This window comes from Pygocentrus nattereri, chromosome 17 (genome assembly GCF_015220715.1).
Source record: "Pygocentrus nattereri isolate fPygNat1 chromosome 17, fPygNat1.pri, whole genome shotgun sequence".
NCBI classification, from domain to species: Eukaryota; Metazoa; Chordata; class Actinopteri; order Characiformes; family Serrasalmidae; genus Pygocentrus; species Pygocentrus nattereri.
In genome coordinates, this window is record NC_051227.1 from 12,422,496 (window position 1) to 12,437,131 (window position 14,636).

The 14,636-nt window shown below is 42.7% G+C and overlaps 1 protein-coding gene across 4 annotated transcripts in view; it reads left to right on the plus strand.

Annotated features, from left to right (window-relative positions):
• Window positions 1–14,636, plus strand: part of tnika (TRAF2 and NCK interacting kinase a) — a 105,166-nt gene that overhangs the window by 8,693 nt on the left and 81,837 nt on the right. For all 4 annotated transcript variants that reach the window (XM_037546624.1, XM_037546626.1, XM_037546627.1 and 1 more), the window contains exon 2: window positions 5,946–6,011. In XM_037546624.1, the coding sequence (XP_037402521.1) occupies window positions 5,946–6,011 (66 nt within the window). The remainder of the gene's footprint in view (window positions 1–5,945; window positions 6,012–14,636) is intronic.

The window sequence follows — 14,636 nt, forward strand, 5'->3', positions numbered from 1 at the left end:
CACAGACTGCCTATATGAACATAGTTCACACTTCAGTGGCCTTGTTCCTCTAATAGACAGATTAATCATAAGCGTTTCCATTGCAGCGTAATTTGTGTTCTTTGCGTCTCAGTAACTACTGCAGTGCATCCAACAGTTCAGGCTTCTTTTACACAGTGATAGGAAACACAGTAGTTTTCTTTGCTGCACAGCGCCCTGCATGTCTCCCTCCACCATGAATGGAGTTGAAGTTCTCTAAACTATCATAAAACAGCTTCTCAGTCATCAGGCAGTGAATTCAGAACCATTTCATGTAGGAACTTTCTGTGAGGAGCTTTTAGAGGGGGATGTCTGGTTCCTACCACCACCACTCTGAACAGCTCTGACTCTGTAAGTTTATCTAGAACAGAGCGTTTCACACCAAACTGCTCTGAACTGCTCTGTTTACATCGTAACTCTTTAATTATTCAGGGTTTTTTGCCTTTAGATTTTAATGTCAAGATTAAGTTTAGTTTTCTAGATGAACTGTCAGTATGAACTGTCCTGCAGCCCACAGGACCACCCAAATCCCAAATGTCTTGCGCTGTGAACAATGCCAGACAGTGTGTTTCGTGCAGACAGGCCCATCGTCCATCCAGATTGACCTGAAAACAGCATTTTGTTTTTGTTGACATTAGAACTGCATCATTTTAAGTGGAATTGAATTAGTTTTCTTATTTTTAATGATACAAAATACAAAATGTCAATGAAAAATTCAGTCCACTGTTGTTCACCGAAGCCTGAACTTTGTCCATGCCAGTTAGTGATCAGCACAATGTTAACTGTTGCCCATATTCTCCCCTTAATTGTTGGCTATATTAGCTTCATAAGTCCATTGTGATGCAAACTTCAGACACCAGACATGTCTTGTCTGATCGGCTGGGAGTGTTAATGTAGTCTAAATGTAAATATGACTGTGGCTTTAACACCAAACCTCTGCGCTCAGGGCAAACGCTGCCTGAGCTGCACTGAGCCCAGATCAGCGGAGGCTGCCGCTCACATCTCTCTGAACATACAGAGAAGCCTGTCTGAAGAACATCTGAGACACGGTTCTCAGAGGATTCTCAGAGAACAGCTTTATATTCTGTTTATTAAATCAGAAACGCGCTGGAGCAGAACAGCTCTGCCTTCATGCTGGTCATAGCGCCGTTCTCTCTGTCACAGCGTTCCCTTCACGCTCCGCTGTGCCGCACTACTTTTGTCCAATTCTTACTTCCGGATCTTTTTTTCATAGCAGGCCGTGCCTGGCGTTAACTGAGTTGCCGTGGTAACAGCCCCAGTGACAGTAAAATCTCATTTTGTGTTGGTTGAAAAACCCATTAATTTATTATTTCATGCAAACCATAACAAAACACTGATATTTCCTGCTGTAAACAAAATGACACAATCAAAAGTTCACTACTGGGAAAACAGCACCGCTTAGAACCCATCAATGGGAAAACTATAGGGGTAAAAATCCAATAGATGAACATCACTAATAAAAATATACCAATCAGAGAACAGAGCTGCTATAAAACCCACCAATGGGAGAACAGCACGGCGATAAATCCACCAATGGGAGAACAGCACGGCGATAAATCCACCAATGGGAGAACAGCACGGTGACAAATCCAACAATAAGAGAACAGCAAGACTACAAATCCACCAGTGGGACAACAGCACGGCTACAAATCCACCAATGGGACAACAGCACGGCTACAAATCCACCAATGGGACAACAGCACGGCTACAAATCCACCAATGGGACAACAGCACGGCTACAAATCCACCAATGGGACAACAGCACGGCTACAAATCCACCAATGGGACAACAGCACGGCTACAAATCTACCAATGGGACAACAGCACGGCTACAAATCCACCAATGGGACAACAGCACGGCTACAAATCCACCAATGGGACAACAGCACGGCTACAAATCCACCAATGGGACAACAGCACGGCTACAAATCCACCAATGGGACAACAGCACGGCTACAAATCCACCAATGGGACAACAGCACGGCTACAAATCCACCAATGGGACAACAGCACGGCTACAAATCTACCAATGGGACAACAGCACTGCTACAAATCTACCAATGGGACAACAGCACGGCTACAAATCCACCAATAGTAGAACAGCGTGGCTAAGACAGCAGAAAAAGCAGGCTGTGAGAGGCAGTGTGACGCTCTGGTGGTCTCTCTGCCCGTCTGAGTTATTTCGGTTCAGTAAACACAGGGAGAATCCAGAGAGCCGCAGAACTAGAGCACACTCCATTTACTCCCCCCAACCCCCACCACTCCGATCCAGGGCTGTGAGACCAGGGAGTCACCAGGGACAGAATTAAAGCGATAGTTTGGAGAAGCGTGTAGCTGTTGTAATATCCAGTGTCTGATGAGGGAGGCTTTTGTTTGACCTGTGCAGTATTTTTTATGGTTTATTAGTTATTGTCACAATATTCGCACATGATCTTGCTTTCTTGTAAATAAACTTGCTTAGGCTTTAAAGCAAAAACCAATAATGAGAGCACGTAAAAGCACTTTTGATGGACGGTGTAGCATCTAAAAACATATATATTCTACAGTAATACTGCAGGTCACCGTTCAGCACGAGGGTAACGACCTGCTCTCAATGTGTTCACACTGCTCTGAGTAACAGCAGAAATATTTATAACATTCTCTTAAACACAAATCTTTCACCAGCAGGATCACAACAAACATCACCTGTTAAAAGACAGTTCCGCCAATTTTCCCCCATAATCCAGTGTGTGAGGTGTAATCAGAGGTTCAGAGCAGTTTGGTGTGAAATGGTTCAGACGTCTTTACAGTGGTGGTGATGGGAACCAGGCGCCGCCATGACTACAACACAGATATAGACATTTTATTTACCATCCAGAACCACCAGAGAACCTACACGAGTGTTCTGAGTTTATAGGGAATGTTGATGATGGAAAATAGTGGAAAATCTGGAATAATCTGTTTTCTTTGGGGACTATTTTGCCGCACAGCGCCCTGCATGTCTCCCTCCACCTTGAATGGAGTTGAAGTTCTCTAAACTCTCATAAAACAGCGTCTCAGTCATCAGGCAGTGAATTCAGAACCATTTCATGTAGGAACTTTCTGTGAGGAGCTTTTAGAGGGGGACGTCTGGTTCCCATCACCACCACTGTGAGCAGTGATGTATTAGTACTAACACAAACCAGAGGATCCTGTCGATTCTCCATGGACACAGACGTAAGAAGAGAAACTGAAACATTCCTGAAACAAGTCATCTTGTTTGTAGACAGTGCAGGGAGGATGTGGTCAATAGTGGTCAGGAACCCAACACTGCTGATCTGTGTTACAGGAATGACGAAGCTGCACATGTGGAATTTACTGATAACCATTCTCAACACAATATATCTCTATATAGTTCATTCTCTCTCTCTCTCTCACTCTGTCTCTCTCTCTGTCTCTCTCTCTGAGTTAGCTCAGCGTTGGCTCACTGACTCCACCTGTGCTGAATCCCCTTGCAATATAAGATTATTATTAAGTAATTCGTATGATGTATTATTCGGCATCTACTATGAATTATTCGGCATCTACAATTAATTATTCAGTATCCATTATGAATTATTCAGCATCTACTATGAATTCAGTGTCCACTATGAGTTATTCAGTATCTACTATGAATTATTCAGTATCCGAGTATCAGAATTATTGCTATGAACTAATAATAAGTGGCTAATTCATTGTTGTTGTTTGGATTATCTACAAAAGCTCAGTCCAGCTCATTAGAGTCTGTAAGCTGGGAACTCATTTTAAATTAGAAAAAATTGAGCCTTTGAAATGAAAAACAATACATGTGGCATTTTTTTGTAAAAATCTCCTTAGCATGGTATGAAACTGTTTCATGCCTATTATATGAAATAAATGGGTCACTAAAAAGTAAAAATGAAGCACAGTTTGTACAAAATAAAACAGAAAACAGAAGAACTGATCCTCCAAGAGAGGCTGGAATGGTTAATATACGTTTTTCGTTGGAGGAGCTCATTATTGTGGTGATTAATTTGGTATTTTAAGAAGATGTGAGTTGTGCTCTACAGTTTGTGATCATTCTGAGGGGTACCTGCTGGGTTTGAGGGTCTGTCTGGCTGTGTGCTCCACCTCTCGATGTGAGATCTGAGCACTACCCTCAATTGAGCTGTCTTGAGTCAGGGTGACTCTGTGAGGGGAGTGGTGACCAGTGGAGTGGTGATAAATATCAGCGCTGTCAGAGAGATAATTACTGTTCTGTACCATAACCTCATCACTCTGTTTATGAGATGAAGCCACAGGAAAGTCTTCATTTCCACAGAACAGCGTTAATTGGTATTATGTGATGTTTTTTGTTGATGCTTAAAGCCATAGTCTGGCAAAAATCCCCATTTCACCCCCCTTACCGGAGTGTAGTTGATCAGCCAAGACACGTTTGGTGTCTGAAGTTTGCTCCTTTAGTTTTAGGCTAATGCAGAAAAACGTTCCTCGACAAAGTCGATAAAAAAGGCTGTGATCCTTATACGGTTTCCCCTGAACTCCTGATCCCACTCTCCCTATTCTGGAGAGTCTCTCACAGAAATTAAAGACACAGAAGCCCACCGGCTCTTCACATCAGGGTGGGAAAAGGATCCCATGGTGCTGCATAAAGAGGAGAAAAACTCTGATCATACGAGGGAAACGACATCAGCTCATTAACCAAGGGACCAGCCGTATGTCTGGAGAAGTGAAGTTTATTCGTTTGTGTGCAGGTACCAGACACCCAGCCAGCCGTAACACACTGGGCTGATGCAGTTTTATAGCAGGACTGATGCTGAGATTAGGCTCAGCCTACACATGACCAGTGACAGGTGTGACAGATGTGACCATGTAGGGATAAACGTGAATAGACAGAAGAATGTTCTAAATACAGTCACAGTCCAGACACACAATACTGAATATAATGACATATAACACAACACTAAACACAATTCAGAGCAGTGCATGTCTACACTGGCCTTTAGAGAACCTGGAGTAACAGCCGAGAGATAGTCATCCCCCTAACGGAGCCACAGACCACTGGGATAGCTTTACTCTCTGTTTCTGATTTAAATGACGTTTGAATGGAGAAACATAAACGTTAGATATCAGACTGGATGTCGTGGGTCAGAAAACAATGTCGTGTCACGACAAACGTGATTCTGTAAGTTTGCTGGTGCAGTTCGTTCAGAGTTCAGGTCCAGTCCTGAAAACCCTGCCCTGCATAACTGTGGATTCCTGGTTAAAGTTCCTGATATTATTATCTGATTAATCTGATTAATCTTCTGGAACTGGACGAGGTGTGAACAGCAGAGAAAAACACTGAACTATACAGAGCAGCGGCTCCAAACCTGGAGTGAAAACACTGAATTAAAGGTCTGCGTGTCTCTCGTCTCTCGGCTTCTGTCGCGTCGTACAGGCCAGTCGTTCACAAAGCCCAGCAGATAGAAGGCGTCGCTCAGCGTCATCGTACGGTGTCATCGTACAGCACCATCGTACAGCGCCATCACTCTCTGATTCAGTACTCGCAATGACTATAGTGTGACATCATGCCGGACGAGAGAATAGCTTAGCTAAATAGTGTAGCAGTCTGAATGTCCATCCTGTTGTTTCTGATTACAGTTTGTCGTACAGTTGGCACAGTTTGAGGCCAGTGTGTGATGGACGCATTTAGGACGATGCTAATCAGTGCCATATAAGCTTCCATTATCTGTTAGCTACATTAGCCTCGTAGCTCCAGTGCTGAATCTAAAGGATCAAACTTCAGAAACCAAACATTTCCCAGCTGATCGACTGCATTCGCTGTTTTGTGTACATTCTTCTGCTAAACTCTTGATTAAAAGGTCCCCAGTGTGTGTTTATGACTGTGCATTGTTGTGGTAAATGCTGACCTCATGCTGATCTCTCTCCAGGACCCGGCTGGAATCTTTGAACTGGTGGAGCAAGTGGGCAACGGCACATATGGTCAGGTGTATAAGGTAAGAACATCATTGTCTTCTTCTTATCAGCCCCTTCTTATCTTTTTCAGGCTGACTTATTGTTGTTTGTTTTCTTCTTATTATTATTCTATGGTCTATAATGTTCATATGATCCACACAGTCACTCTGACAGACTGTAATACACTACAGGACGTGTAGGGGGCGATATGGCTTCTAAAGAAGTGTAATCCGCTCAGCACTCTGCTCTGTATGTTGCTTTTCATCCTACAATCTCCCAAATGTGTGTGTCTGGGTGGTCTGGGAGGGGACTGGGCTGTGTAATTGTGCTCGGCGTTGTAGTTTTAGTGTAGTGTGATTAAAACGTGTCCGGAGTAAGCGGTTTGGGTGGACAGACAGCGTTAGAGAGGAAGCCGTGTTGGAAGTCCTGAGGCTGTGAGCAGAGCTTTAAATAATTCAGATAATTCAGCTTGGCACATTTACAGCACTCCCTCTGTCTCTCTGCTGCTCTACTACTCAGTCCATTACTGACCACCACGCTATAAAACCACTCACACACACAGAGAATGGACCTCCAGCAGAGGAGAGGCAGGTTAACTCTTACTGGGAATCCCATATAAACACAATATACACTCACACTTAGACCTACAGTGCATTACATTCACATATTATATACAGTGTAGATTCGATTTTAGTGTCTTACTTGATTTAGTTTTCCTCATTTTACTGTTTTAATCATTCTTTTTTTTCTACTTAATCTACATTTATGATGGACAATCTTATCCAGAGCGGCTTACAATTTGATTATTTTACACAGGTAGGCAAAATGTTAGGAGTTTTGCCCAAGGACTCTTATTGGTATAGTGATGACCTGGTGAGGGTTGAACCCTAGGCCACATTGTAGGAGGCAGAGGTGTTACCCACTACACCAACCACTACCCACTACACTACACCAACTACTAACCACTACATTACACCAACCACTACCCACTACTCTATACCAACCACTACGCACTACACTACACCAACTACTAACCACTACACTACACTAACCACTACCCACTACACCAACCACTACCCACTACACTACACCAACTACTAACCACTACACTACACTAACCACTACCCACTACACCAACCACTACCCACTACACTACACCAACTACTAACCACTACACTACACTAACCACTACCCACTACACCAACCACTACCCACTACACTACACCAACTACTAACCACTACATTACACCAACCACTACCCACTACTCTATACCAACCACTACACACTACACCATACCAACCACTACCCACTACACTACACCAACTACTAACCACTACACTACACCAACCACTACCCGCTACACTACACCAACCACTACCCACAACACTACACCAGCCACTACCCACTACACCATACCAACCACTACCCGCTACACTACACCAACCACTACCCACAACACTACACCACACCAACCACTACCCACAACACTACACCAGCCACTACCCACTACACCATACCAACCACTACCCGCTACACTACACCAACCACTACCCACTACAACATATGAAGCACTACCCACTACACTACACCAACCACTACCCAATACACTATACTGACCATTACTTAATACAACCCCAATTTCCAAAAAAGTTGGGACGCTGTGCAAAATGTAAATAATCCCTATTTTTAAATGAAAACAGCACAAAGACGACAAATCAAATGTTAAAACTGAGATATTTGATTGTTTTTTGTAAAATATTTGCTCCTTTTGAATTTGAGGCCAACAACAATTCCAAAAAAGTTGGGACGGGGGGACAAAATGCTGGTAAAGTTGTCTAATGATAAAAACACACCTGGTGGTTGATTGGCAGCAGGTGAGTAACATGACTGGGTATAAAGAGCATCTCAGAGAGGTGGAGTCTTTCAGAAGTAAAGATGAGGAGGGGTTCACCACTCTGTGAAAGACTGCACTATAGAGCAACAATTCAAGAAGAACGTTTCAAAATGGGCCAATATTTTTCAAAAAACTGTAAAATTTCTCAGTTTCAACATTTGATTTGTTGTCTTTGCACTATTTACAATCAAATATATGGTTTAAATGATTTGCACATCATTGCATTTTGGTTTTATTCACATTTTGCACAAAACCTCATATCTCCAAAATGTTAACAGGAGAAGGAAGCATCATTATTAAATTACAGTGGAAGTTAATGTAAAATTATTTCTTTCCAAGTAATTTTGGATCATGTCTGTTGGTCCATTTATCACAAAATTTTAACACAATGCAAAAAAACAGCTGGAATTTACATGCCAAAAAATGGCAACATTGGTGATGCAATGTTTTTGCATGACCATTATATTTTGCTTGTTTTGATAATCAGGTGTGTTTTAAACTCCCTAAGCTTAATTTTTAACTTATATACTCTGTTAATTACAAATGTGTACAAAAGTTTTGGCACCCCCTCCATTTCTGTGGTATTCTAAGTGAAAAAAGTTTCTGACACACACTTCCACACATTTCAGTGCACAATTCTTGTTTACTTGCTGAATTCAACATGTGTAAGATACATAAGAATCTGGCGTCACAGTAGAAAGGAAAAAACTAGTATCAGTGCATTCGTAAATTCTGGCTGCTGTCAGAACAAAACCTTGTATTTCCAGAATAAGAACTTCACAGGTGAAGGAAAAACATACTTCACTAATAAATGTAAGTCTGTAACGTGGAGCGAGGAGGCGGACGCATATGCGGAAATAAACAACGTTTATTGTGAGCAAATCCAAAGTCAGGGTCGAGACAGTCCAGGGTCCAGTAATCAAGATCGAGAGCAGGGTGGGCAGACATGATAAACACAGAGTCCAAACAGCAAACAAACATCTAACAACAAACACCACAATCAGAACACCAATGCAAACAAAGACCAACAACCAGACAGGGGAAAACACAGAGCTTTAATACATAAGGGTAAACAAGGGACAGGTGGAAACACAGGTGCAGACAATCAGGGGTGGAGTCGCAAAACAAGGGGCCAGACTAAAAACCAAAACAAAGAAGCACATGGACAGGACTGGGAGGGGCCAATCGTGACACAGAAACGGCAAAGGGACAAGACCCCACCCCATCCCTCCCTCCCTCCCTGTCTGTCTGTCTGTCTGTCCCAATGTGCTGTGGTGTCAGTGCTGGAGGGATTGGCCCACATTCAATCTGCCTTATCTCCTCCTGCTGTTACCATATGGTCAGTCAGCAGTGTGTCTGTTAGACAGCAGAGCTCTGGAGGACTCAGGGTGCCAGATGAAGGGTGTTCGAGTGTGTTTAACTGTATGCAGCCTGGCCGATGCCTGCATGTTGTGTTCTTATGAGTCTTAATTATGTTAGGCCTGTAAGGATTAGCCCATCATGGGAATTTCCTGGGGGTTTTTTGGTTTTTAATATAACGTGAAAATGCCAGTCTCTGTTTGCATTGTGAGTAAATTCCATGATGAACAGACCAAAAGAAATGGCCCAAAATGACTTGGAAAAATCTCTGGTTCCATTGACTTGCCTAAAAAGTAAAGTAAGTTTTTTCCTTCTCCTGTAAAGTTACCATTTTGGGGATGAGGTTTTGATCAGACAGCAGCGATACATACTTTAAACCTGTACTTTACGTCCCGGCATTATTGCATTATTCATATTTGTACAGTCTATTACCTGACAGTTGCATTCTCTCTGCTCACTCAGAATGTATGTATATTATATTTATTATATTTATTCTTATGTAAATAAAACTGAATTAGGCACTTCTGGTTAGATGCTAACGGCACTGGCTCTGTACCTGCACTTTGCACAATGACAATGAAGTTGAATTTAATCTAATCTTGTATCAGGTTTCCCAAAATATGGCCATACTAGCCCACTAGAAAGTAATCCTACCCCCCCACCACCCAATGAACATATTTTACTACATATAACGTATGAAATTCTTTTCTTTTCAAGTGTATTATTTTCTTTTCTTTTTGTCTTATGGTATTTTCATAAAATACACTGTAACATTATACAATCTACTTTTATGTGAAACTGTTTGGAACGTAGGATGGTGAGCAACATAACAATCAAAGATCATTCCATGAAGAGCACAGTCATTTACTTGCTGGATTAATACCGAACTCAGTTGTGGTGTTTGCAGTCATTTGTGTACTTAGTTAATATTTTATCGAGAATGATGGTCAGATTTTAGAACAAAAGCTGTCATGTGCAATTATGATTTTGATCCCTAACACCACTCGTGAAAACATAATGTGCATTAGAAATATTCTTTGCTTTTTTAAAGCATGGATGTTTAAATTACCCGTGTTTATCTGGTGTCATTCCTGACAAACACATAAAATTTACTAGTGGAAAAAATGAGATTTAAAAAAAAAAAAAAAAATTAAACTGTTAATCAGACTGAACAATTCTACCAACCGTGTACGTTTGCTGCCGTCCTTATCTACATTGTGCCCGTCTTGCATGTCTTCTGTGCAGTTATAGAAGCTGGCTATTTCAGCAGCTCAGACAGTGCAGCAGTGAGAGATTTGTATGGTGGCTGATTTCTGAGCCCTTTTGTTGCTTATTTTCACACCAGAACTGCAGCGTTTCTAGATTTGCTGAGGGAACTCACCAGGGCTGATAACAGAGCCCTGTGGCACACCAGCGTGCGAGGTCTGAGGGAGAGAAACTGTGTGCCTCCTCTTTTAGGACTTTGGGTGGCGGGGTTGAGAGAGCAGTGTCCAGCTTCCTTAATGAAGTTCCCTCGCTCCATTGTTTTTTTTCCTTTCCTTCTTTATCCTTTATCTTAAGTACGAAGGGGTGAACATATAATTGGGTCAAGGGCTGATAAGCCTGAGTCGAGATCTGCTTTTTGACATGGACAGCGGTCACTGTGGTGGACCTGAAGACTTCAACACAATTGATGTATGTTAAATCAAGGCTGTGGAGAGCAGTGATGGGGCTGTGACTGGGGGCCCAGTCCTGCCCCTTTGTCATTTGGCATACACTGCTCATATTTGAAATTCTGCTTTTGACTTAAGATAAAGGATAAAGAAACCTCGCACGCTGGTGTGCCACAGGGCTCTATTATCAGCCCTGGTGAGTTCCCTCAGCAAATATTTTTTTTTTTTTTTTTTTTTTTTTAATTTACATAAATTTTATTTTATTTACATTAACTACATTTTTCTGTATTTTTTCATTTGTAAAGCACTTTGAATGACCGTTGTGTATGAAAGGTGCTATATAAATAAACTTGCCTTGCCTTGCCTTTGACCAATCAGAATTCCAGTTTCACCGATAACCACACCAATCATAGAAAGTGATTCGACCTCGGAATGGAACAGTTCCTTGCAGGGGAAAAGAACCCTCTTCAACTTTCATCACCGCTGCATATGGACCAAAAGCTTGAAGATGACGTATTCAGAGCACGAAAGTAACAATGCAGCCCATATAACTTTACAAACAGAGTCAGATTACACGTTTTATTGATTTTCTAAGTAAAACACATAAGTGAACACATCCCCTACAGAAGACACACTTCAACATTTCTACAATTTAGTGCACAAATAATGTTTAATTACTGAATATAACATTTAGAAGAAGAAAAATATGATAAATTGTTGCCTGTGAAAAATGCTTATTATATTTATAATATGTGCAATTCAGCAAATAAATGGAAATTGTGCACTAAAATTGTTTTCTGTAGAGGATGTGTTGAACCGGTTGGTTGGTCCATTCCTTAGTTTATTGGTCGGTTGGTTGATTGGTTGGTTTGTCGGTCAGTTGGTTGGTTTGTTGGTCGGTTGGCTTGTTGGTTGGTTGGTTGGTTGGTTTGTTGGTCGGTTGGTTTGTTGTTCAGTTGGTCGGTTTGTTGGTTGGTCAGTTTGTTGGTCGGTCGGTTGGTTTGTCGGTTGATTGGTTGGTTTGTCGGTTGGTCGGTTGGTTTGTCGGTCGTTTGGTTTGTCAGTCGGTTGGTTGGTTTGTTGGTTGGTTGGTTTGTTGGTCAGTTGGGTTGTTGGTCGGTTGGTTTGTTTGTTGGTTGGTTTGTTGGTTGGACGGTTGGTTTGTTTTTTGGTCAGTTGGTTTGTTGGATGGTTCATTCATTTATTCATTCATTCATTCATTCAATCATTATCTGACCCGCTTTCAGAAGCCACCTTTGAAACCTGCCTACGGCTTTTACACAGTTGTTTTGTGCACACACACTCACACTCACATCCCCCACACCTCCTCAGCCTCCCCTCTTTTTTATTTTCTCTTAAATAACGTGAATTCTTGATGCTGCTTTGGAGAAACCGCATGGTGATTATTGTTTTGGTTGTTTATAAATTGACTTAAATTATAAGAAAAAAAAAAAAACTGCTGCTTGTACATGTCATGCTGTAGTGAAGTGATGGTGGGTCAGTCTGTCAACCAAGAGGAGATGGTGGGGGTCTCAAAGGAGGCAGAATCTGGGGCACGGCTTAACCGTGGCTTAGCCGAGAGAGAGAGAGAGAGAGAGAGAGAGAGAGAGAGAGAGAGAGAGAGAGAGAGAGAGAGAGAGAGAGAGAGAGAGAGAGAGAGAGAGAGAGAGAGAGAGAGAGAGCTTATTTTTTACTGCCTCCATCATCATCTTCTCTCTGCTGAGTCACATCAAGTCGTGACCGGTTTCTGTGTATTGGACGATTTCCACATCACACTCACTTAACCCCGTAAGACCTGAGACTACAGACAGCCTCCTGAGCTCACCTTCATATTTCTGACTGTAACCTGGTGATCTATTAAACTGCCATCCAGTGATCTGTAGTGTCAGCGTTAGCTCATTAGCTCCTATCAGTTTCCCTTGTTCATTTTTTAAATAATAAAACATTTTCACATTGTTTTCTCAGTGTGCTGATAAAGTTGGGTGCACCACCAGAGCTTTCACCTCAGAAGAAACCCAGCAGCTCTTCGTTAACTCCTGTAATTTTGGACGTTTTCTTCCCTGCAGTTTCCTGAATATCTGCTCATAAACTGCTACGGATCCTCTAATATCAGAATTACTCAATCTGCTTGGCTTTCTCCAAACTGCTCCACCTTCACTGTCCCTCTGATCTGCTCATTTCTAATCTTGTCCATCCTTGTCACTCCCAACGAAAATCTCAGCATCTTCATCTCCGCCACCTCCAGCTCAGCATCCTGTCTTTTAGACAGAGCCACAGTCTACAAACCATACATCATAGCAGGACACACTACTGTCTTGTAAACCTTCCCTTTCACTCTTGCTGCTATCCTTCTGTCACACATTAGCCCTGACACCCGTCTCAACCCACTCCATCCTGCCTGCACCCTCTTCTTCACCTCTTTTCTACACTGTCCATTGCTCTGGATGGTTGACCCAAGATATTTGAAGTCATCCACCTTTACGACCTCTACTCCTTGCATCTTCACCTTTCCACCTGCCTCCCTCTCATTCACACACATGTATTCCGTCTTGTCTCTACTGACCTTCATTCCTCTCCTCTGCAGTGCAAACCTCCACCTCTCAAGATTCTCTTCCACCTGCTCTCTACTCTCACCACAGATTACAATGTCATCTGCAAACATCATGGTCCATGGAGCCTCCTGCCTGACCTCATCTGTCAACCTTTCCATCACCATTGCAAACAAGAAGGGGCTCAACGCTGATCCCTGATGTAACCCCACCTTCACCTTGAAACCATTTGTCACTCCAACTACACACCTCACCACTGTCTCACTTGCTTCAACAACTCTTTCCCATACCTTCATGGTGTGGCTCATCAACTTTATACCTCTGTAGTTACTGCAGCTCTGCACATCACCCTTGTTCTTAAAAATGGGGACCAGTACACTGCTTTTCCACTCATCAGGCATCCTCTCACTCTCCAGGAACAACCTGGTTAAAAGTCCACTGCCTTCTCTCCTAAACATCTCCATACCTCCACAGGTATGTCACACAGTATGTGTGTGTGTGTGTGTGTGTGTATGTGTGTGTATATATATATATATATATATATATACTGTATATTTCAATGTTACAATGTGTGCATTATAAGTGCATATAGCACTAATATATTTTTAATGATGATGTGTGTCAGGTTCACTGTACACCTGATGAATTGTGCAGCAATGATGTGTATTTGGGCGGTTCTGAGAGGACCAGAGAGGAATACCTGCTCCTCTCCGTCTCTGCAGGGAGGAACGGGAATAAAACGCCAGCGTCTCTGGATGCGCACTGCCGGGGCTGATCTGAGAACAGACGCAAAGTGTTTTAAGTTATTTTGGATGACATTGACCTATTTCTCACTGAGCTTCTATAAAAATATCCCTCCCTCTGCGTCTGGAGAGAGGGAGAGAGAGAGGGAAGAGAGACAGAGAGAGAGAGGGAGGGGAGAGAGAGAGAGAGAGAGAGGGGGGGGGTGAGAGACAGAGAGAGAGAGGGAGGGAGCAAGAGAGCGAGAGAGAGAGAGAGACAGCGAGAGGGGAGAGACAGAGAGACAGAGAGGGGGAATAGAGAGGCGGGGAAGAGAGAGAGAGAGCAAGAGAGAGAGACAGAGCGAGAGGGAGAGAGAGAGGGGGAAGAGAGAGAGGGTGAAGAGACAGAGAGAGAGAGGGAGCAAGAGAGAGAGAGACAGAGCGAGAGAGATAGGGGGGGAGAGAGGAAGAGAGAGAGAGAGGGGGAAG